The sequence below is a fragment of the Pan paniscus genome, chromosome 16 (assembly GCF_029289425.2).
Source record: "Pan paniscus chromosome 16, NHGRI_mPanPan1-v2.0_pri, whole genome shotgun sequence".
Taxonomy (NCBI): Eukaryota; Metazoa; Chordata; class Mammalia; order Primates; family Hominidae; genus Pan; species Pan paniscus.
In genome coordinates, this window is record NC_073265.2 from 61,216,288 (window position 1) to 61,242,732 (window position 26,445).

Sequence of the window (26,445 nt, forward strand, 5' to 3'; positions counted from 1 at the left end):
CAAATTGTAAATTGAAGAAGTTATCACTAAACAATCACGCCTTTCAACAGCTAATCTGATAATCTGCTAGTCAACAATAATTCAAGAATATTATGTGTTAAAGTATTCTGTATAAGAGCTCAGGATATTAAAATACACTAAATTATTATGTGGAGTTTTAAAAAATCAATCAACATTACTACAACCACGAAACTATTTTCTATTTCATCTAATAAACTGTGGCACTGCCATTTAAAAATGGGTATTTTTGTATCTGTGACTGCTTTGTCTCACCACCATGCCTAGATTAGTTTCTTTAACCTCTCTCCTGTTCTTTCATTCTGCTTACTATACCTTTTTACAGTTTTGAACGTTATTTTCCAGACTGTGACATAATTTCTCCATCTTAAAGTGATATTCCCTGTTTGTTTTATGTACCAAACCCCTGCCAAGGTAGTTTGGTTTCCTAGGATGGTTTATATTTTCAGTGGGGATTCTTTTCTGAGGAGTCTCATCAACTGTTTTTTTGTTTTGTTTTGTTTTTTGAAATGGAGTCTCACTCTGTCGCCAGGCTGGAGTGCACTGGTGCAATCTCGGCTCACTGCAACCTCTGCATCCCGGGTTCAAGCGATTCTCCTGCCTCAGCCTCCGGAGTAGCTGGGACTACAGGCACGCACCACCATGCCCAGCTAATTTTTGTATTTTTAGTGGAGATGGGGTTTCACCATGTTGAGCAGGATGGTCTCGATCTCCTGACCTCGTGACCTGCCTGCCTCAACTTCCCAAAGTGCTGGGATTACAGGCATGAGCCACTGTGCCCGGCCATCATCAACTCTTCTTTTTTTTTTTTAAGATGGAGTCTTGCTCTGTCGCCCAGGCTGGAGTGCAGTGGTGCGATCTCCGCTCACTGTAACCTCCGCCTCCCAGGTTGATGCCCTTCTCCCACCTCAGCCTCCCGAGTAGCTGGAACTACAGGCGCCAGCCACCACGCCCGGCTAATTTTGTTTTTGTATTTTTAGTAGAGACAGGGTTTCACCGTGTTAGCCAGGATGGTCTCTATCTCCTGACCTTGTGATCCGCCTGACTCGGCCTCCAAAGTGCTAGGATTATAGGCGTAAGCCACCGCACCCGGCCTACTCATCATCAACTCTTAAAAGAGATTTATTTAGTATTTGCTTATGCTAGTTGCTGGACTGGTTGTGATGATAATTTCTTAGTTTGACATTATGCACCAAACACATAGTATAAATTCAGACCCCATACTCATATATGGTGCAGATGTGGGGCATTGATTTTTTTAAAGGTAACTTCTTTTTAACCTTATCTAAGGCCTAACACAGATTGCTAAGGCTCCTCATTTTTTCTTACGCAGGACCAGCAATTTTCAATAATTTTTTTAGTGACAGAAAAGTTCCATAACTTTGAAGGACTTGGACTATGTAACAGAGGCTCAATCCCAGCTCCAAAGTATCATTCATACCTTAGGCAATATCTTTGGCCCTATAAAAGTTTCTGTAATGTCAACTCAAAGGCCTTAAGGCCATTTTTTAAAGCTATATTTCACAAACATAAAATAACACTTTTCTTAAGTACTCAGTTTGATGAATTTAAACAAACGTTTACATCCACAAAATCCTGAATCAAGATAGAGAACATTTCTATCACCCCCCCAAGTTATTTTATCTCCCTTCCTATCAATACTACCCTTGCCCCCTGATCCCACCAGAAGTAATCAAGTTCTGATTTGTCACAATTTATTACCTTTTTTTTTTTTTGAGATGGAGTTTCACTCTTGTTGCCCAGGCTGGAGTGCAATGGTTCAATCTCAGCTCACCACAATCTCCACCTCCTGGATTCAAGCGATTCTCCTGCCTCAGCTTCCCAAGTAGCTGGGATTACAGGCATGCGCCACCAAGCCCAGCTATATTTTTGTATTTTTAGTAGAGACAGGGTTTCTCCATGTTGGTCAGGCTGGTCTTGAACTCCTGACCTCAGGTGATCCACCCACCTTGGCCTCCCAAAGTGCTGGGATTACAGGCGTGAGCCACTGGGCCCAGCCATGTTGTCTGTTCTTAAACTAAAGAAATAACACAGCATATATTCTTTCATATCTAGCTTTTTGCTGAGGATTTTTTGTGACTCATTCATTCTGAGTATCAGTGGTTTGTTTCTTTTCATTGCTGAGTAATGTTACATGGTAGGAGTATATCACAATTTGGTCATCCATTCTTCCACTGATGAACATTCAGGAACTATTATGAATAAAAGCACTTTAGAATATTCTTTTTTGTATGTTTGTAACAGTTTTATTGAAATACAATTCACCTACTAAACAATTCCTTGATTTAAAGTATACAATTAAATGCTTTTAGTATAATTCATGAAGCTACATAAACATTACCACAATCAATTTTAGAACATTTTGATCATACAAAAAGATACTCACACTCTCTATCATCCTCCCCATCTCTTAGCTCTATACCTGACCCTCTAGCCCTAGGCAAACACTAATCTAAGTTCTGTCTCTACAGATTTGCTTATTCTGGACAATTCATATAAATGGAATCATACAATATTCCATTTTGTAATATAGAGTATTGTATGATTCCATATTACAAATACGGAAACTGTACTTCTTTGATATAATGAGAACCAGGTATGGTGCATCGCACCTGTAATCCCAGACACTCGGGGGGAGGCTGAGCAGCGAGGATCACTTAAGGCCAGGAGTTCAAGACCAGCCTGGGTAATACAGCAAGACCCACCTCTAAAAACAAATTTAAAAAAAGAAAAGGCCAGGCATGGTGGCATGTGCCTGTAGTTCCAGCGTCTTGAGATGCTGAAGCAGGAAGATAACATAAGCCCAGGAGTTTGAGGCTACAGTGAACTGTGATAGCACCACTGCATTCCAACACATGCAACACAGCGAAACCCGGCTCTTAAAAAAAAAAAATATATATATATATGTGTGTGTGTGTGTATATATATGTATATGTATGTATATATATGTATATATGTGTGTGTGTATATATATATGTATCTGTATATATATGTAGATATGTGTGTGTGTGTATATATATATATATGTATATAAAAAATACACCCAGCGTGGTGGCTCACGCCTGTAATCCCAGAACTTTGGGAGGCCGAGGCGGGTGGGTCACCTGAGGTCAGGAGCTGAAGACCAGTCTGGCCAACATAGTGAAACCTCGCCTCTACTAAAAATACAAAAATATAAAAATAGCCAGGCATGGTGACGAGTGCCTGTAGTCCCAGCTACTAGCGAGCCTGAGGCAAGAGAATCGCTTGAACCTGGGAGGTGAAGTTTGCAGTGAGCCAAGATTGCACCACTGCACTCCAGCCTGGGCGACAGAGCGAGACTCTGTCTCAAAAAATATATATATCTATATATATCTATATATCTCTCTTATATACACGTAGCATATGTGCGTAGCATATATATTAGCATATATACACATATGTAGCATATATTCATATATGTAGCATATATGCTATATATGTATATATGTATGCTATATATATGCTATATATGCTATATATATACACACACACACATACACACACAAATATATATATGTATCTTAATGCTTTCAAGGTTCATTCATATTGTGGCATGTACCAGTATTTCATTTCTTTTATGGCCAAATAACATGCCATGTATGGATATACCACCTTTTGTTCATCCATTCATCAGTTGATGGAACATTTGGGTTGTCTCTACTTGTTGGCTATTAGAAAGATGTTGTAAAGAATATCTGTCTACACATTTTGTTTTGTTTGTTCTTCTAAGTACATACCTAGGAGCAGAATTGGTGGGTCAAATACAATTCTATATTTAACTTTCTGAGGAACTGCCAAAACGTTTTACGGAGTGGCTACATCAGTAGTATACAAGACTTCTAATTTTCCATATCCTCACTAAAATATGTATTAGGCACTGTCTTTACTGATATTCAGCCTTTTGTCTTGTATAAACACTTCTCAGGTTACTGGGAGCCTTTGATTAAATTCCAGGGTTCTGACAAAGTTGTTTTGACAATTTTTGCCAATTTTCTCATTGCTATTATGAAAAAAAATTTAGAGGTCCTTACCCCACCATTTCACTGATGTCTATCCAAAACCCTTATTCTTAATTGCCCTACTATACTGCCCAATACAGAAGTAATTTATAAAAAATAGTCCTTTTTTTTAACAAAAGTTTATTTAAATCTATTAAGTACTAGGAAGAATTGTGTACAGAGTACAGCATAGAGATTCTAGACTTATGGTGATACCCAAATCAATTTTAGTATCTGGTCATTTTTGAAAATAGATGGTCACTAGAAATCTTCTCCCACTTACATAAACAAACAGAAGTACATCAGAGTTAGATAGTCTATTGAGTGGGATGAAGAAGAGAAACAGGTTCTGTGGAAACCCTTGAAGCTCTCTCATCTGCAGACACTATATAAAGGGTTTCAGCTTCTCTCTTTGTAGATGAAGAAACTGAAAAATACTTTGGACCCTCTTGTTCACGTCTCATCCTGATGGCACAGCTGAATTACCCATCTTTGCCTAGCCTTTTTAGACTAGTTTAAATTCCTATTTGGCTATACTTTTATTAATAACTCCAAAAGAATCAAATAAAGCATCATTGTACTCAGTTCTACATACTGTATAATTCCCAGTCAGGTTATTTCTGTATAATTCCCAGTCAGGGTGTTTCTTGACAATTAACTAAGAGTCCACTGAAGTTTGTAATTAAGATATCATCAAAGGAAATAAAAACATACTGTAATTCTGCAGATTTCATCTTCTTTCTTCTTTAGAAAGTATTATCTTTGCCCTCTTATTCTCATATCCAACATCTAGAATTGGTCACCTCACCTTTTCTGCCTTTCATATTTTCTACTTCGTCTTAATCTGTAATTCCTATTTCATCTTAATATGACTGCATAATATTTACGGTCATTATAAAAATTCTGGATCTACCATTTAAACCATTTTCATAATCTGTTAGTTTTTACAGTGATACAATGTTCCAACTTTATAATATGTTTTTATCCTAAAACTACCAAAAGAGAGTAGGTAGGAAGCGGTGTGGAGAAAATAAAATGTTAGGGTGAATGCTGGCATTGACACTGATATATTGTAACATAAACAATTACTTTCGGAAACAAATCTGCTCAGGCCTCAAAATGCAAACAAACTAGAGTTTTTGTTTTCCTTTATATAAAGTAAAAATTTTAAAGTTTTTTCCAAGGAGAAATTTTGGGTGGCTGGAATGTTGTGTTTCTTAACCTAGGTGGTAGTTCCAGGGTTGTGTTTACTTTGTGGTACTTCACTGAACTATATATTTTTGCTTTGTGTACTTTTCTACATGCATGTTATGTTGAATACAAATTTTCAAAAAGAGATTATTATATGGAAGCTCTGTACTAGCCAGAAGGGAAAACAAGATTAGAAAATAAGGAATCTAGACTTTATGAAGGTAGAGAAAATACAGGTTGTTTATCATTAATAACATTGCATGTCATTGCCGATATTGATAATAACAGATATGTAACAACTAGCTTTCACAAATAATAGATTTTAAATGCCAAAGGAATATACAGATAATGTGAATAAAGTAAATAGGCTTTGATAGTAAATACAAGAAAAGTTTCTTCTCTTACTCAATTATGTCTTAGCAGGATGCTAATCAATTTTGAGTGGTTTTCTTGATTAGAAGTTTGTCATAATAAACAAGAAAGCATCTTAAAGAAAAAACATTTTCCTTAAAGCTTTTTACAAAGATAACCTCTTAGAAATCACTTTGTAAAAGGCAAAGCAGGTTTGAGATAGTCCTTTTATTTCTCTAATAAACTATAATTCTCCCTATACATCTACAAAGACCAGTTCAAATACTTTACAATCTAAAAAACGGAAACTAGGTTCAATTATTTTACATGTATTTTTAGAAATACACTCTCTCAAATATATCTATTTGTCTCAAACATTTAAAAGCTAAACTTAAAAGTTTTACTACTAGTGCACATCCCAAAAAGCCACGTAAATCACTTTGGGAGTCCTGAAAGCACAGGTGAGCCCTATAACATTTCTACTGAAAGGCATAAATCTCAACTGCATATGTATCACAAAATCTTCTCTATGCAGCAATGGCCCTATCTAAGACTAGAGCTACAGCAAACAACAGTTTGGTTTCCAGTAGGCCAAAAGTGCTTATGAAGTTGCCCTCCCACAGAACATGAGATGAGAGATTTTATGATTGAAGGGGGAGGCATACAGAAAAAGTATCCTGCTTTATCTATTTCTAAATTTCAAAGTTTTTAAAAATCCACGAACTAAGAGTAAAGGAAAAGAAAATGAACACTTCATGAACAGATGCTCTGACTTTATCCTCATTATTTTAAAGGCAGTATAACTCTTTTACAGAAAAGAAAAACTGTTCATAGTCACAAATCAGTTAAGAGATGACACTAGATTGACTACAGAAGCAGGATTTTTGTCCTTGAGAATCTCGTAGCAAGAATTCTACTCCTTTTTGTGGAGAAGTAGAAAGGTAAAAAAAAAAAAAAAAAAAAAAAAGATGAAGTATGGTAGAATACTAATAACTACTACTTACCAGTTTTTCTGTGAATGTTTCTTTTCCCAGCTTCCCTGAAAGCAACTATGGCTCTGAAAAAAGCTCGGAGAATTGCCCATCGGAAAACAGCTACAGGATCAATTCCAATCATCCCAGAAATAAATGCATTCTTGCTGCTTCTCAGAAGAGCTACAATGTCTGGGCGCATATGATCTGTATTTTTTTCCCGGAAATCCTATATGAAAAAAGTACCAGTGTTACTTACGGGAAAAAAAAATTATGAAAAACAAGATGATGGGTGATAACATACTTTGGATGCTTGTCCCTCCAAACCTCATATTGAAATGTGATTCCCCCATGGTGGAGATGGGGCCTGGTAGGAGGTGTTTGGGTCATGGAGGCAGATCCCTCATGAATGGATTGGGGCTCTCTTCAAAGTAATGAATGAGTTTTTGTTCTGAATTCACCAAAATCTGGTTATTTAAAAGTGTGGCACTCCTACTTCTCCATCTCTTGTTCCCTCTCTCTTGCCATATGACACATGTGCTTCCATTTTGCCTTCCACCACAAGTAAAAGCTCTCTGAGGCTTCACCAGAAGCCAGGTAGATATCAGTGCTCTGCTTCCTGTACAGCCTGAAGAACCATGAGCCAATTAAATCTCTTTTCTTTATAAGTTGCCCAGCCACAGGTGTTTCTTTATAGCAACATAAGAATGGACTAACCCAAGTGACATGTTTGAACAGTGGTTGAACAATGAGATAGAAGAAATGTCTGCTCCAGGTAGCTAACTGGACCAGGTATCTTCTAGAAGGTCTCATCCAATCCTAAAACTATTGATTTCTATAATACATGTAAATTAGAATAAATATTCTATAATTTTATAGCAGCTTGTTAAACTCTGGTCAGGGACAGCCTCTCCAAAGAGGTATCACATACAGCAACAGGAGAGCTGAATAACAAAAAGAAGCCAGAGATGAGAAAACTGGGAAGAGCAAGCAAGGGTAACACCTATAACCTATAGATGATGATAAGCTGGACAAGTTAGGAGAAAAAGGATAAAAACCACAGGCTGGAGCACTGGGGACAAGGAGAAAGTGTGGAAGATTAGATAAATAAATAGGCTATTTAGACTCTGAACTTCAGTTGTTTGTTCAGATTTTATTCAAGTATAAAGGAAAGTCCTGGAAAGGTAACAACATGAGCTAACTGGTGTCTTATACATTGGTTGCTGCATAGGAAATGAATTATTCAAAGAAAGAATGGAAAAAAGGAGGCGCAATATTAGAGTAAACCAGGTAAGAACTGCTAGTAACTTGGACTTGGTCAGTTGTAACAGCAGAAATAAAAAATAGCTATATTTGGGACATGTAAAGGCAAAAAACCTGCTGATTAATCAGGGTATGATGAGAAAATGAGGAAATCAGGTTAAAACTTACATTTTGGGGTTGGGTATTTAGTGGATGGAGATGCCATATACTGATAAGGAGAAGACTAGAGAAAGGAAAGTTATGAGGATAAGAAATGAAGACCAAGAGATCAGTTTTGTCCAAGTGAAGTTTGTGCCAGTGAGGATAATAATAGTAGGTAACACTTGAGAGGTTAGTATGTGTCTGGCACTCTTCTAAGTATTTTACATGTATTGTCTCATGTAATCTCATTTAATACTCCTAATAATCCTTTCAGATAGATATTACTACTCCCATTTTATAGATGAGAAAACTGAATCAGAGAGAGGTGAAATATCTTGGCTCCTATCACACAATAAGTGGAAGAGCAAGGGCTCAAAAACATTCACTCATAACCAAATGGATGTGTGAGTCTGGAGTGCTAGGGAGATTTCAGAAAATATATTTGGTTATTATCACCATATAGATTTTTTTTTTTAAACAAGGTCTCGCTCTTCAATACAGTGCAGTTGGCACCATCATAGCTCACTGCAGCTTGTTAACTCCTGGACTCAGGCAATCCTCTGCCTCAGCCTTCCGTGTACCTGTGAGTACAGATGTGCATCACCACGTCTGGCTAATTTTTTTCATTATTTTTGTAGAGACAGAGTCTTGCTATGTTGCCCAGGCTGGTCTTGAACTCCTGGCCTCAAGTAATTCCCTCACCTCAGCCTCCCAAAATGCTGGGATTACAGGTGTAAGCCATTGTGCCCAGCCAGCACACAGATTTTTAAAGCTGAATAAGAAGGATTGTAAATAGGCAGGAACAACCATCTACCAAAGAACAGAGGTTGGAGGAGCTAGAACATAAGAAAATGGGTTAAAATGCACCATAAATAAATGGGGAGAGTAAGCTTCCACTCTGGGAACAAGGGCCCAGCCTGATATTACAGCATAGGCATTGACTATAATCTTACCAAATGGAAGGATTAAAAATTTGGTAAGTAAATCGCTCCAAGTTGGTACAGCTTCATAGAATATCTCTAACTCAGAATTCTATGAGAAACATACCTAGTATTATGCCATCTATCCTCATGTACAGAAGTCAGCTTGCACTTATCCTATTACTTTTAGGGCTTTCCTTTCCTAATTCTTCTTTATTCTCCTGAGAACAAGGAAAAACAGGAAACAAGCCAGGAATTTTGGTCCTTGGCTTGTCCTTACATACCCTTAGAGCAAACGTATGTATTATAAAAGAAAATCAGAAAAACTGAATAAGAGTACTCAAATCCAAATAACCTCTGACACCATAATCAGCAGCTAATAACTACTGATGGCAGACAAGCTGTGAGGCATGAACTTAATGTATTTTACATAACTTATTTTTACCCAGTTCTAACAACTACTCAATAAAGCAGATTTAGTCATAAGCCGTAATTTACTGATAAGTAAACAGAAAGGTAAAGCAGCTTGCCAAAGGTCAAAGAGACAATAAGTACCAGTGCAGGAACTGAAACACCAGTCTGCCCTACTCCTATTAATAACTACACTGTACAACCTAAAAATCTAGGATTCTTTTCAATGCTGACTGTCAAGTGTTGAGAGTGACCAGTGACCTTCATTTTCAAAATGAAATAATCTGTCTTCATATTTCTAGATTTCTAAGTACATTATCAACTGACCATATCATTCTTCTTCAAAATCTCTCTCTAGTTTCCACAAGAACATACTTTGTGGTTTACTATTTACCTCCTATACTGCCCTTCTAAGTCTTCATTGCTAGTTCATATTGGAAATTCAAGGGTGGGTTTAACAGTGTGTACTCATTTCTCTTTTTTTGGTTGGTTTTTTGAGACAGGGTCTTGTTCTGTTGCCCAGGCTGGAGTGCAGTGGCACCATCTCAATTCACTGCAACCTCTGCCTCCCGGGCTCAAGTGAATTCTACCCCTCTGCCTCCCAAGTAGCTGGGACTACAGGCACACACCACCATGCCCAGCTAACCTTTGGTATTCTGTGTAGACACTAGGCCTTCCCATGTCCCCCAGGCTGATCTCGAACTCCAGGACTTAAGTGATCCACCCACCTCGGCCTCCCAAAGTGCTGGGATTACAGGAGTGAGCCACCACACCTGGCTGTGCACTCATTTCTTCACTCAACCCTCTTATATCAAGTGATCAGAACCAGAGTTACGACTTTATTTTATTTTATGTATTTAGAGACAGAGTTTCGCTCTTGTTGCTCAGGCTGGAGTGCAATGGCTTGATCTTGGCTCACCGCAACCTCCACCTCCTGGGTTCAAGCAATTGTCCTGCCTCAGCCTCCCGAGTAGCTGGGATTATAGGCATACACGCCACCACACCTGGCTAATTTTGTATTTTTTTAGTAGAGACAGGGTTTCTTCATATTGATCAAGCTGGTTTCGAACTCCCGGCCTCAGGTGATCTGCCTGCCTTGGCCTCCCAAAGTGCTGGGATTACAGGCGTGAAGTTATGACTTTAAATTAACACCATCGCCCAAATGCAAATTTCCAGATCAGATCTTTCTTATTATTTCTTGAGATCCATTAACAAATCTTAAAGGATATGTCTAATTTGAAAGAAAATGTGTAAGACCAGTAGTACATTTAAATGTTTGGAAGCATTCACTAGTAAAACCATGTGGGCCTGGGATTTCCTCTGTGGAAAAGTTCTGAACTACTGATTCAAATTATTTAGCCAACAGAATTTTCAGGTTTTTCTATTTATTCTGGTGTTAGTTTTGGTAAAGTGTTTTTTAATGGAATTTATCCATTTTTTGTTTTCAAATTTCCTGACAAAATATATTCATATCCTTCTAATATCTGTAGGTTATGTAGTAAAGTTCTTTTTTCATTCCTGGTATCTGTAATCTATAATTTTTTTTACATTATCAGTTATTTTCCTATTGCATTTAATTTATATTATTTTGTGTTATCTTCTCAAGGAACTAACTTTTGGCTTAGTTGATTTCTTTGTTCAATGTCTGCTTTATATTGCACTGATTTCTGGTCTTATTTTTATACCCTTTCTCTAATTCCTTTGAGTGTGATTTGCTCTTTTCCTAGTTTCTCACATAGAAGCTTAGAGAACCACTTTTCAATCAAGCATGGTGGCTCACACCTGTAATCCCAGCACTCTGGGAGACTGAGGTGAGCAGATCACTTGGGGCCAGGAGTTTGAGACCAGCCTAGCCAACATGGCGAAACCCCATCTCTACCAAAAATACAAAAACTGGCTGGGCGCGATGGCTCACATCTGTAATCCCAGCACTTTGGGAGGCCAAGGCAGGCGGATCACGAGGTGAAGAAATTGAGACCATCCTGGCCAACATGGTGACACCCCATCTCTACTATAAAAAAAAAAAAAAATTAGCTGGGCGTGGTGGCATGCGCCTGTAGTCCCAGCTTCTCAGGAGGCTGAGGCAGGAGAATCACTTGAACCCGGGAGGCAGAGGTTGCAGTGAGCCGAGATCGCGCCACTGCATTCCAGCCAGGTGACAGAGTGAGACTCCATCTCAAAAAACAAAAACAAAAAAATTAGCCAGGCATGGTGGCACAAGCCTGTAGTCCTAGCTACTTGGGAGGCTAAGGAACGAGAATTGCTTGAACCCAGGTGGTGGTGGTTGCAGTAAGCCAAGATCGCACCACTGCACTCCAGCCTGGGTGATAAAACAAGACTCTTGTCTCAAAAAAAAAAAAAAGTTTAGATAACCACTTTTCAACTTTTCTTCCTTTCCAACATATGCATTTAAAGTTATACATTTTCCTACATTCATTGCTTTAACTGTATCCTACAAGTTTCTGATATGCTGGATTTCATTAATATTCAGTATAAAATATTATAATTTTAATAATTTATTATAAGTAATGTATATTGTCATTTCTTTTTTGACTCATGGGTTATTCAGAAGAGTTTTGCTTAGTTTCTAAATATCCAATGATTTTCTAAGTTATCCTTATGATGTGCTAATTAGGTCAGCTATTTAACAGTGCTGTTTGTATTGATTTTGTGTTGCTTGGTCTGTTAGTTACTAACAGAAATGTGTTAAAATCTACAATTTTTTCTTTTTTAAGTTTTTTTCTTTTTCCTTAGAAAAATATTGAAGAAAAAAATCTACAATTATGATGGTGCACTTATCTAGGTCTACTTTTGCTTTCCTTTTGCTTTACATATTTTGAATCAGTCATTAGCTACATATAATATCAAGTGGCTCATGCCTGTAATCCTAGCACTTTGGGAGGCCGAGGAGGGTGGATCAACTGAGGTCAGATGTTCGAGACCAGCCTGGCCAACATAGTGAAACCCCATCTCTAGTAAAAATACAAAAATTCGCTGGGCGTGGTGGAGTACGCCTCTGATCCCAGCTACTCAGGAGGCAGAAAATCGCTTAAACCTGGAGGGCGGAGGTTGCAGTGAGTCGAGATCACACCACTTCACTTCAGCCTGGCAAAAGAGCAAGCGAGACTCCGTCTCAAAACAAACAAACAAACAAAAACCCCAAAAACATTTAGTGATTACGTCTTCCTGTTGAACTGGCCCCTTTTATCATTATAAAATGTCCCTTTGTATCTCTAGTAATATTTCTGGTCTTAAAGTCTATTTTGTCCTACAATTTTTTTTTTTGGAGACAGAGTCTCACTCTCTTTCCCAGGCTGGAGTGAAATGGCACTATCTCGGCTCAATGCAACCTCCTGCTCCCAGGTTCAAGCACTTGTCCTATCTCACCCTCCTCAGTAGCTGGGATTACAGGCGTGCACCACCATGCCTGGCTAATTTTTGTATTTTTAGTAGAGATGAGGTTTCACCACGTTGACCAGGCTAGTCTCAGACTTGTGACCTCAGATGATCCACCCATCTCAGCCTCCCAAAGTGCTGGGATTACAGGCGTGAGCCACCATGCCCAGCCTGTCCAGAAATAATATACACCAGCTTTTATCCTTTCTCCATCTTTTTACTTTCAACCTATCTGATAACGCAGATGAATATCCCAGGCAAGTGTGTGTGCGCACGCATGTGTGTGTGTATGTGTATGATTCTATTTATCTGAAATTTAATTAAAAGTAAAATTAAGAATGATAAAAATTAGGGCAGTGGTCATCTCTGAGGGGAGCTGGCTGGGAAGGGGTATAAAAGAAATCTAAACACTTTATTTGTGCACTTTATGCACAATATCCTCAAGTTTTTCTATAGCTCAAGCTTTTGTTTTACTTTTTAAACTATAGTCTTAATTTCTATTCTAAAATCCATTCCTTCCAGTATTTTCGATCTTAGGAAATGGTACCTCCAAAGCACCCATCAGCTCTAGCCAGAGGTCACTTACTCATTTAGAATCCATTAATAAAGTCCGTGGATGGTTTACCGCCAGAAATATATCTCATAATCATCTGGATCCCCCCCAACCTCTACTGCCACTCCAGTGCTTCAGTTTACCTTAAGATTTCACTTCAATTTAAAAAAAAGTGACTTAACTGATCTCCCAGATTCCACTCTTACCCTCTGCTATCCCTTCTCCTCAAGGTAATCGATGCAATCTTTTAAAAACACAAGTCGTATCCTCTGCTTAAAATATTATCACAGTGCCACTAATTTGGATAAAAGCCAAACTCAACTTGGCTTACAAGCCCTAAATAATAACCCCCTGTCTATTCTCTAAGTTCATTTCATGTTACTCTCCTTAGTTCATTATAATCTAGTAGCACTTACCTGTTTTCAATTATTTCACCATATCAAACTCCTATCTCATGGCCTATAATATTCATCATCTGAACTCCTCATCAAGGTAACATTTATTTCAGGTCATCTCTCAAAATTTAAGTTTCTTAGAGAAGTGTTCATGTATTCACAAATTCAAAATCCACTATTTTACTACTTTCTCTCATAGGACCCATTAACTTATTTATAACACATAGCCCATTTATCTATGTTATACAAATAGATACACACACAATATGTGTATATGCACATATGTATAGAGAATCAGGACTACATCTGTCTAGTTCATCATTAGATCATTCCAAACACCAAGCACAAAGTCTGACACATGTTCTGTGTTCAACAAATACTTCTTAAATAATCAATAAATGGATGAATAAATGATCTTAAGACACTCGACTCAAGACCCAGGAGAAAACATTTAATTCCACTATTCTCCATATCATCAGCTGCCTTACCTGGGAAATTAAATGCCTTAAATAGCAGGCTTAAACATCAAGTAGTTAAAGAATAACAGACTCACAAATTACACAAGAAATGGACAACATTATTAAGATTCCACTCCACATAAGTTAAGAGTTTCAATATATTCATGAAAAGTACGAACTGACAAATCCCTAATGGTGAACAGAGACATGAAGACCTTATGAGTGCAGAGAAGGGAAAAATTCAACAAATTATGTGCATTAACAAGTGAGTTTGGGATATACAGATGCAATCTATTCTTTCAGATCTAAAGTTTATCAGGATCAACTGACAACATCAGGTTTATCTCCAGGCAGAAACCAACAGAAACATTACCTTACCTAAGACAGTAATGTGCTGAAAAGCAGAATCTAAGTTTTAGTAGTATCCTTATACAATATCTCCAGTTATTACTGATCAAAAGCCTCCACAAACTACAAAGAGGGCAGTGTGCTGGGGACAGTTAAGAACACATCTCTGCCCTGTAAGCATATTCAGTGAGAAATTTACTGACCTTTACCCCATATTTTACTTTTCCAGCATAATGTTTTATAATGAAAGCAGGCTCCATCACGGCTGGAAATTCGATGTAAGAATTATCTTCATGTTGATGCTTAAACTTGTCTAGCAATGTTTGATTTGTAGCCTGTGGAAAGCTGAATTAAAAAAAAAAAGAAAAAATATCATTACAGAAAGATGAGAAAGATGCGGTAATTAATACAGCCCTTTTCAAAGTACATTATAATTACATTGCCATCTTACATATATAGCAGTTTACAAAAGTTTCCACCTATATTATCTAATCTGATTCTCATAACAAGCTAAAAAGTAATAATAAATATTGGTGTTACTATTTTACAGATGAGGGATCAAAAGTTATGATTTGCCTGTACTCATACTTTGCAAGTAGTAGTACCAAGAAATTAACTCATTACATATTTAGCTTAGATTGCATTGTTCTGAACTACTATAAAACCCAAAGGAAAATAAAATCCAAATCATATACTCTTTGGGGCCAACAACTTCCAAATAAGAGAATAATATCTCGATTCTCGTAGGTACTAAAAATCCATAAGAATTGTTTGACTTCCTATTCCTTCATGCATAAATAAGTAGCCATTTTCTTACTATACCAATTATTTGTACTCATTGATTGTACTGATCAACTGAGCACTTAATATCCAGGAATCACACAAACAATATCTATTATTTAATCGCATAATAGGAAATATGGAAATACAAAAGTTCAAAAGAGGGAAAAAATCATCACTGGTGTAAATAATGAAAAAGTTCACACAGGACATAGTAGGTGTTAAGACTGTGATGTTAAAGGTTGGGAAGGGTTTCAAATAGAGAAAATATCATTGACAGAAAAAGAAGAAAGAAAGTTTCAGAAAATAGCTTCATTTAATGGTAACTGAAATAATGAAAAATAATGTGACATGAGGTTGTAAAGTTGCTTAATACAAATCTAATGTGTAAAAATCATTCCAAAATTACAACAAACATAGTTAATTACATAGTATGCATTGCAAACCATACAGAGAACGGCCTTTAGCATCAGATAATCATAGTTTACATTACGCATTCTATCAGTGACCTGGGGCAAACTAGGTAACCTTCTTTGAGAAGGGGTCTTCTAACCCACAAAATGAGATACCAGTTATCACAGTGCCAGTAAAATTAAATAAAACTAGTAAAAACATCTGGCAACAGCAGGCATCCTCTAGGGATTAAACAAACATCGACTTCACGTTGCCAACACTGATATTTTCTTGGTCACCTTGACCTGCTTTTGTATTCAAATATCTCTTCCTCAAAACATCTCTACCATCTAGCTCACTCCAAAACTTTAAAGCCATTTTACAATGGAATATAACTTACTATTTCAAACAGAGACAACAGCACAGCTCCTATAACAGTCTCACCAATCTTCTTTCAAGTCACCAAAGCATATTATCAAAATTAATTTTCCTATAATAGTGCTTTAATCATGTGCCCCCTCTGCTCCGAAATGTATAGATCACCAAGGCAAAAAGACTTGACTCCAAGCTCCAAAGCATAGGCCAGCTCAACCTTTGCAAACTTATATCTCACTACTTCACAGCAGTGTGCCTCTCTTAAGGCAGGATGTTCACGTCATCGTCTCTAGGTCAGGGTTTATTTGCCTTCTAATCATCTGAGTAACTGAAAAGCTTATGATATATTTTTCTCTTACTTTTAAATGGATAATAGAAATTTTCAAAAGAAGGAAGATAGACATGAAAACAGTCGTTACTTGAAACTAAAAAAGATGGGAAGTTCCTGCATTCAACAGACATGTATGGATACTTATTACATTACCAGGCAAAAAAAAAAAAATTTGGAACACAAGAAAATCATTCATTATTGCTCATATCAAAGCTCTTCATCTAGTGTTCCTCAAAGACTATCTGGAAGGGTAGCATCAGGAGAACCTCTAGAGATTTGAAAACTACCAATGCCTGGATCCCAACTATTGCAATTCTGACTTAATTGATTAGGGAGATGACCTAGCATCAGTGGTATTTACAAAGTCCCAAGGTAATTCTCATGAGCAGGCAAGATTCACAAAATGCTGCCTTAAATGAATGCTCTAATCCTAACTTCGGTTGTTAAAATGTAGATTCTGATTCAACAGATCTGGAATGAAAGCTTGAGATTCTACATTTCTAACAAGAATCAAAGTGGTCCACTGCTGCTGATAGATGACACTTTGAATACTATGGGAAGACTGATAATATTCCTAACATCCTATTCATATGTAACTCTGATACAATATTCCTCCTTCCTAAATGCCACCCTACATCCTACAGAATCTAGCTAAAGTAACCTGCCCCATAACATACAGCCATTAAGTAGGAAAGGCTAAACCAAGACCTCTGATTCTAAACCCATACACCTAGAGCACTACAAACACACTGCATGAAGAACACAACTAAGGATATATTTGACATTATATATTCCCTATAAAAAATATTTTTAGAGAAAAAATACTCAATGTAAGTCCCAAAATAGTTCTTCCTACATGTGACTAATTTATTTTCAATCTAGTTTTTTTACAGGTAAATGGGAGAGAAAAAAATATTTCATGCCTTTGCATCTTCTGGAATGTTAAAGCACAGAAATTCTTTACAAGGACAGGTAATAACTACAGGACTGACTCATAAAAAGGTTATTCAGTCCAGTATCCTACCTACAACAAGACACTGACAGATGATGCAAAGTAATTATAATAATAGGAAATTATATTAATTGTTAAAGCAGCTGCCAATCAGCTCTAATAATTATAAAGTTCTTCATTTTATTGAGCCAGAATTTATCTCCCTGATATTTATGGCCACATGGCTCAACCCCCGTAGCTTTCGAGTAACAGCAAATAAGTGACATTCTCGGCCGGGCGCAGTGGCTCACACCTGTAATCCCAGCAATTTGGGAGGCTGAGGCGGGTGGATCACGAGGTCAGGAGGTCGAGACCATCCTGGCTAACACAGTGAAACCCCATCTCTACTGAAAAAATACAAAAAAATTAGCCGGGCATGGGGGCGGGCGCCTGTAGTCCCAGCTGCTCGGGAGGCTGAGGCAGGAGAATGGCGTGAACCCGGGAAGCAGAGCTTGCAGTGAGCTGAGATGGTGCCACTGCACTCCAGCCTGGGCGACAGAGCGAGACTCCGTATCAAAAAAAATTAAAAAAAAAAAAGAAGTGACATTCTCATTATTGGGTTAAATCTATGTGAAGTAGCAACTGGTCAGGAAATTATAGTCTTTGTATAATAAGATGTGCATTCAATGAAATTTTGTTTAAAGAATGACAGGACAGGACAGGCACAGTGATTCTCATATGTAATCCCAGCACTTGGGAGGCTAAGGTAGGAGGACAGCTTGAGCCCAGGAGTTTGAGACCAGCCTGGGCAACAAAGTTGACTCCTTGTCTCTAAAACAACATTTTAAAATTAGCCAGATGTGGTGGTATGTGCCTGTAGTCCCAGCTACTCAGGAGGCTGAGGCGAGATCACTCGAGCCCATAAATTCAAGGCTTCAGTGAGCCATAATCACACCATGGCATTCCAGCCTGAGCTACAGAGCTAGACACTGTCTCAAAAAAAAAGAAAAAAAAAGAAAAAAAAAAACAAAGTAATTCTACTACCTCAGTTGCTGTTTACAAACACCTTAAGATATATAGGACAGAACATCATCATGTACCACTGTCATTTGCCTTCTGCATACAAGAAAACTGAGGACTAAGGATATTATGAGATCTGCCAAGGGTAGTTTTGATATATACAGTTGTGATATTATAAATAAATAAATATCTATAAATATATAGGTTTTCATCCATGGTTCCTGGCTCATAACTCCTGCGGCCCTTGGTGTAGTCTTTTGTTATAATGTTGGGGTGCTTTAGGCCTCAGGAGCAGGCCTCAGGAAACAGAATATCTCTCTCTAACCTTCTTCTGTCCTCCTTTTACCTGCCCAAGGGAGGCCTCTAATATGATTGCCGGTTAAAAGACCCTCATTCCAGAAAGGGTCCCTCCCCATATTCTGAAAGAAAAAATGCTGCACAAGAAGCCAGGAAGAATCTGGACAGACAGGCCTTGCTGGGTTTCCCACTCATGAGATCATGTTCTTTTGTCCAATCACATTTCTACACAGTGTCAATAGTGCCTATGTAATGAAGCCTCCACAAAAACCCAAAAGGACAGCACTTGGAGAGCTTCCAGACAGCCGAACATATGGATGCTCCTGGAAGGTAGAGTGCCCAGGAAGGACATGGAGACTCTCTACTCCTTCCCCCATACTTTGCCCTACACATCTCTTCATTGTATCCTTTGCAATATCCTTTATAATACACTGGGGTAAATGTAAGTAAGTGTTTCCCCAAGTTCTGCAAGCCACTCCAGCAAATTAATTGAACTCAAGGAGAAGCTGGTTGGTCAGAAGTTCCAGAAGAGTAGATTATTGACTGGTGTTTGAAGGTGGGGTGGGGTGCAGTTTTGGGGACTGAGTCCTCGATCTGTGGGATCTGATGCTACTTCCAGGTAGATAGTATCAAATTTGAATTAGAGGACACCCAGTTGGTGTCCACTGCTTGCTGGTAGGGAAAACCCCACAAACGTTTGGTCACAGATGTCTTCATGTTGATTGTTATGGTGTGAGAGCAGAGGAAAACATGGTTTTAATGTTTTTCCCAAATAACTGGTGTCAGAGAAGTGAGATTTGCTAAAAAGGCCCTGGCTCACTGAAACATGTGGTTTGGGAAGAAAAAGGATAAAAGGGTAGAAGATGAGAAACCTTTGTTCTGGTGTGGCCACATGGTCACCCAAGGTATGAAGCCATAGCTGCTATGCTCGGTTATTAAAGGTAAAAGTTATCAGTGGAATTTAGAGATGGTTCCAACTCCTGGGGAATTGGTTCACTGGCTGCATAAGGAAATGCAAACTAATAAGAAAAAAAATGAACTGGCTGTTATAAATAAATAGCCATAAAACTAGCTATTATAAATAAATAATCCCTTAATTATTGTTATTTATAATAGCTAAAATGAAATTTAAAGAGAGTACTGTGTTGGTCCTTGAAGCTGGATCAACCTCAGATCTTGGTCTGTTTGAGCTCAGGCTGCTGGCCTCAAAGCCACCCTCCAAGGACAGAATTGTGCAGGGGCAACAAAGTACCTCTGAGACATGTGGTTACCAAGAAGGTAGTCAATGTGGAAAAAGGGCAAAACGAAGTAACTGCACCCCACCCCACCTTCAGACACCAGCCAATAATTCATGCCTCCAGAACTTCTGACCAACCAGCTTCTCCTTGAGTTCAATTAATTTGCATAGTGTGAAGGAATAGTTCCATTTTGTAGATTGGTATCATTAGCTTCCTAAAGAACCTTTACTAAAATGGATTATGAGAGTAACTACATTAGGGGCAGTAGCTTTGGTTTAAATGCTACAGTGGAAAACATGTTTGGGTTGATGTAGGACACAGGGCTCACTACTAAGCAATCTCAGACATCTATACATGATTGAGACACACAGGACGTTATTCCCAAGGCAACAGCCAGCATAGTGGACTGGATAAAAGCCACTGTATGATCTTTTTACTCTGGAAAGGGGGATTGCCCAACTTTCCCTAGAAATGCCAAGCAGAACAACCCAGATGAAGCAGCTGATATGCTTCATATGCAAGGTACGTAAGACTAGCTTTATGATGATAAGGATATTCGCCCAATGAATGTGTCTGTTATCTATTTATGAGGTTACAGTAAATGCTGTAGTTAAGGGGGTCCCTTCTACATAGGTCCATGAAATGAGCAGATATGGGGGTACTACAGCAGTGCTGAGAAGCGCTAAATCTAGACATTCCTCTTACACCTTCACTCAAGCACAAAATGCCAATAAGAACTGTTCTTTTTGTCAGCAAGAGAGTCTGAGACTTCCAATGGCTATGTGGCAGTTTCCCTAGTGGGAAGACCCTGAATGTAGATGGTAAGTGAGACTGATGCTGGTAGCCCTGGGGGGGCTACAAATGAATGGGTCTTGACAGGAATAGTCACCGACTCTGAAGTGAGCTTTCCTTACCCAGTGGAAGATGCAAATGCTCAGAGTGCCATTTAAAAAACAAACAAACAAAAACCAAAAAACAGAAAATATCGCATGGATTTGGACAATCATCATCTTTTCAGAACGAGAAACACATTGTACAGCCTACCATGTCCAACAAATAGAGGAAAAAAAAATCCTCCTCAGAGTAACAGTTTGATGAAGGAGTAGGATGGGCAATTAAAACACTGGTTGTCTAAAACACGGGAAGATAAAAGAATGAAGGGCTGGCTTGCATGCTTTCACGAGTGTGTGCTCACATTCAACTTGAGTGGGACTAAAGGAGCATCCCCTTAGATTTTTCTTGTTTTTCTGGTTCATCTGGGAAAAAGGCGGTTGGGGAAGGTGCTGGTATGACTATCCAATTCTTCCCAAGGGAGGAGTACACTGGTATAACAACTGTAATTTTTTTCTTCCCCAGATGACCTCAAAAAGAAAAAACTTTTTTTCTCTCCGCTACCAGATGCAGTGGTCCTAGGACAACGGCTGCAACTGCAAGTGCTGGAAGCAGGGATGATTTCTAAGCAAGAAACTGTAACTACATTTTTAAACCTTAAGTCAAAATTCCTAAGGGCATAATGGGGGTGGGTTGTACCTTCACTCTATCTAGCAAAATTGGGGCTAAGAGTGAATGCAACTACTTTTACTGGCCATAAAAACAGCTCACTAGTTCTGCACCCATGTAATTTACCCTGTCTAAAGGGGAGTGGACTGAGGAGGAGGTACTTGCTAGACTAGAGTTGTTGTCTGCAATCTAAACCAGCACAGTGGCAATTCTTAATGTGCCTTCCAAAGGAGGAAAAGTTTGGGAACTACTGGAGAGGAGGAATAGCAGCTGAGGGTAAAGACAGGAATAAATGGGTTATTCATTGAGGGAAATCCAACATTACATTAACACATTTAAAGAAGCTCAGAGCAAGAGATGACACTGTCTTTAACTCAGTTATAAGAGATGCTCAAAAGGTAAAAGTTGTATGTTTGCGGAGACTGCTCCTGCTTCTGGAATCTGACAAGACTGAAAGGAAGCCTGCAAACTTGAGTGGTCTCTCCCTGGGAGACATATTCATACAACATGATAATGAACTGGACTAATTACTAATGACTGAATGGGATTCTAGTAATGTAGCAGTATGTTTGAGTTGTATATTCTTTTGATGATGTAAAGGATCCATGTTTGAAAGCCAGGGTATGGCCTATGACATGATTTTATCGTGTGTGTGTGTGTGTGTGTGTGTGTGTGTGTGTGTGTGTGTGTGTGTGTGTGTGTGTGTGTGTGTGTGTAGGTTTTCGTCCATGGTTCCTCACTTATTAACTACCACAGCCCTTGGTGTAGTCTTTTGTTATAATGTTGGGGTGCTTTAGGTCTCAGGAGCAGGTCACAGGAGTGCTTTAGGTCTCAGGAGCAGGTCACAGGAGTGCTTTAGGTCTCAGGAGCAGGTCACAGGAGTGCTTTAGGTCTCAGGAGCAGGTCACAGGAGCAAGCCTCAGGAAACAGAATCTTTCTCTCTAACCTCCTGTCTTCCTTTTACCTGCCCAAGGCAGGTCTCTAATCTGATTGTGAATCAAAAGATCCTCATTCCAGAAAGGGTCCTGCCCCATACTCTGAAGGAAAGAATGCTGCACAGAGAGGCCAAGAAGAATCTAGACAAACAGGCCTTACTGGGTTTCTCACTCAGTCTATTAGTATGAGATCATACTCTTTTTGTCCAATCACATTTCTACACAGTTGTCAGTAATGCCTATGTAATGAAGCCTCCATAAAAACCCCAAAAAACAGCATTCAGAGAGATTCTGAATAGCTGAACATGTGGGAGTTCCTGGAGGGTGGTACACCCAGGGAGGACATGGAGGCTCTGTGCTCCTTCCCCTACACCTCGTCCTACGCAGCTCCTCATTGTTTCGTTTTCCCTGAGTTCTGCAAGCTGCTCTGGCAAATTAATTGAACTCAAGGAGAACCTGGTTGGTCAGAAGTTCTGGAGGCATGGATTACAGGCTGGGGTCTGAAGGTGGGGTGAGGTGCAGTTTTGGGGACTGAGCCCTCGATCTGTGGGATCTGATGCTACCTCCAGGAAGACAGTGTCAAATCTGAATAGAGGATACCCAGCTGGTGTCCACTGCTTATTAGTGGGGAAAAAACCCCACACATTTGGTCACAGAGGTCTTCTGTGTTGATTACTGTGGTGTTAGAGTAGAGGAAAAACACAGTTTGAGAGTTTTTCTGTAACAGTAGTTATAGAAATGGGATACAAGTCCTGGACTTCTGACTCTAACACCTAAATATTACAGGGAAGCAATATAATACTTCAAAGCACAAGCTTATTAGTCAGAAATACTTGACAGGTTTGACTCTCAGGTCCTCCATTTCCTACCTATATAATCTTTTTTCTTGGATTGTTTCTTAAACTTTTTTTTGTTACTATAAAATTCCCCAAACAAAAAGAAATGCTAATCATTCCATTATCAACCACAACGGTTCTCAACACGGAATATCAAAATCACCTATAAAGCCTTCCCAAATAAACATATACCAGAGGTAGGGTATACAAACAGTGACTTACAAACCTTACAATTTTATGAGAGATAATAATTATGTTGGGGCATATAGAGTAATGCAAGAAACTTTTACAAAACTCTGGACAGAAAATTAAGGTACTTTTTACTTGTGTTAACAGCATTTTAATTTCTTTAGATTAATGGAAGTTGACTAGTGATAGAGTAGGTCAGAGTGACACTAAACTGTTAGCAGTCTTCTTTCTGTTAGCTTTTTATTCTACCACCTTACACAATCATCTTACCTCTAATAGTAAATCCTCAATACTTTCTATCTTGTCTAATGAATATTAAACTAGAAATCAGGTAAATAAATTCAATTTCTAAATTTTTTACTAAACAGTCATAAAAACCTCACAACCACCTCATCTCAGTTTCTCCAAATCTAGATTTGCCATCTCTTAGGATAATCAACTGTATTGTATACATTGTTGAGAATACTCTGAAGAATGCTACATAAAGCATTATTTATGAAGCATATGTTTAACTCAGTTATATTGAACAGTGTTAACAAGGAATAGTAAATAACTGGCAGATGTTGCCACTTACACTGCACGATCATGGCAGACATTACTAATTTACCATAACATTCTTTTTTCTGTTTTGTTTTTTTGGAGACAAAGTCTTGCTCTGTCGCCCAGGCTGGACTATAGTGCAGTGGCGCCATCTCGGCTCACTGCAACCTCTGCCTCCTGGGTTCAAGCGATTCTCATGCCTCAGCCTCCTAAGCAGCTGGGATTACAGGCCTGCACTACCATGCCCAGCTAATTTTCGTATTTTCAGCACAGACAAGATTTCACCATGTTGGCCAGGCTGGTCTCGAACTCCTGGCCTCAAGTGCTCCTCCCGCCTTGGCATCCCAAAGTGTTGAGATTACAGACATAAGCCACCACGTTTGGCCTACCACGATATTCTTTTCTGCTAAACATGAAAACTACCAACACATCTCATACGTGAAGCTCAATTTACAAAGAAAGAAACACGTAACCAAAAAAAAAAGTCAACAAGTTTTACATCAATGTGTATTGAATAAATCTAGAAGAACTTAAGAAAAAAACGAATTCAAGTAATGAAGCCCATCCTAATTACCTAGAAACACACAGATATAAAAAAAAATTGTGGCCACACGCAGTGGCTCACGCCTGTAATCCCAGCACTTTGGGAGGCCAAGGCAGGTGGATCATGAGGTCAGGCGATCGAGACCATCCTGGCTAACACGGTGAAACCCCGTCTGTACTAAAAATACAAAAAATTAGCCAGGCATGGTGGCGGGCACCTGTAGTCCCAGCTACTTTGGAGGCTAAGGCAGGAGAATGGCGTGAACCCAGGAGGTGGAGGTTGCAGTGAGCCGAGATGGGGCCAATGCACTCCAGCCTGGGTGACAGATCAAGACTCCGTCTCAAAAATAAATAAATAAATAAATTGTACAAAAAAAATTTGGCTCTTTATTTGGTAATGTAAGAAAAAAGTTTAAACTTAAAAAGACATAAAAAGCCAAAAGAGCCAATAACAAAATTGAAAAGAATCACACTCACTTGCTTTCTTCATCCAAAAGATGAAGCAGTCCTGTTGGTTTTTTGCTAATAAGATTTATGCAGCAGGTATTATCAATGTAATCTATGTTGTGCCAGCTGATACCTTCAGTTCTATATTCCTCCTAGAAAAACCAAAAAATAAAATAACAATTTATTCATCTTGCAGAAAATAGGTATATAATATAGATTGAAAAGCTTTTACCCTGCTTAAAATTCTAAGATTTTAAAAATCACCAATCCACACAATGAAAGAATGTATAATTTCAGTTGTACAAATCTTAATACAACGTATTTGTTTTCTCTTAAAAAGACATGCCACAAATTTTTTTTGTTAGAATGCTAGTTCTAAGTTCATTCTAATCAAAATGTAGGGCTAGATTTGTTTTAGTCTCACTACCTGATGACTCCACTAAGTAAAAACATACAATGAAGAAAGAAGGCTAATATCTCCCACATGACTTTAAGCCATCAAAAAGGACTATATTTCCTGGATTATCAACAATGAATTTAATGAAACAATTTCTGGGAAAAGTGGGACCCCATCACCCTCCAGTAATTATATGGAATTCATACACACTTAACTTTGGCAAAATATAATCTTTAGGACTTCTTTTTTTTTTTAAAGAAAAGGTTTTGAATTCTAAGGTTAAAAAACTCGAGGTTCAGGTCTTGAGTAACTACTTAAAATCATCTTACAAAGCGCTCCATTTTTTCTTATTCTTTCCTGTACTGAGATATATTCTTCTATTCATCCTTGTGATACTTTCACTTTTTAGACGGTTTTTTTAAGGAAAAAATGCACCTGAGAATGTAAAGGAGATATGTTTCTGCACTGCAGTGGTATTTAGGCATCAAGTACAATATCCCATGTACCTAATTGTTTTAGCATTCACTTACAGTACTTGCAGCACAAGTCAACTGCCAATCTGCAAATAGTGATTTTGAAATTCTTTTTTGTTGTTCTTTTTGATTTTGAAATTCCATCATTCTTTCTGTATTCATTATTATCCAGTAAAGAAGAATGAACACTAACATAAACTATAGTTACTCTAACTAGGAAAGGTAAATACTTAATTCTTTTCTTTTAATTAACAATTTCACACGTAAGAAATAGTCATATAAAGGTCACTCCCCAATGGCAGTAAGAAAGGTATTTCTCCCCAATTTTTTGCAGCATGAAAAATATACACACTAGATAGTAATGATTTTTATAGGCATTACTAGAAGTCCAAAAGTCCTCCTCATCATCTCTTCCCAAGGACTATCCAAACCCTCCTACCCAAAGTCAGCTTCTAATACAATCAATAAGATTCCCCTATTTATAAATAGTATCTAAATGGAATCACATAACACATACTCATTTTGTCTCTCTCTTTTCTTTTTTCATTCAGCTAATGTTTCAGAGACACAACCATTTTGTTGGATGTACCTGAAGTTCATTCATTTTAATTGCATTGTGAAACAACACAATCACTCAGCTACATATTGTCTATGGCTACTTTGTCAATGTAACAGCTGAGTTGAGACATATGGCCCAAAAAGCCTTAAAAGATCCGGCCCTTATAGAAAAAGTGTGCCAAACTCTGCTACAAAGCATTAGTTCT

General features: G+C 38.2%; 1 protein-coding gene across 8 annotated transcripts in view; it reads right to left on the minus strand.

Annotated features, from left to right (window-relative positions):
- MYO9A (myosin IXA) overlaps positions 1–26,445 on the minus strand; it is a 298,032-nt gene that overhangs the window by 130,865 nt on the left and 140,722 nt on the right. For all 8 annotated transcript variants that reach the window (XM_008971877.4, XM_034939060.3, XM_008971875.4 and 5 more), the window contains 3 exons: positions 24,842–24,963; positions 14,660–14,801; positions 6,605–6,800 (listed from right to left, as the gene is read on the minus strand). In XM_008971877.4, coding sequence (XP_008970125.3) covers positions 6,605–6,800; positions 14,660–14,801; positions 24,842–24,963 — 460 coding nt within the window. The remainder of the gene's footprint in view (positions 1–6,604; positions 6,801–14,659; positions 14,802–24,841; positions 24,964–26,445) is intronic.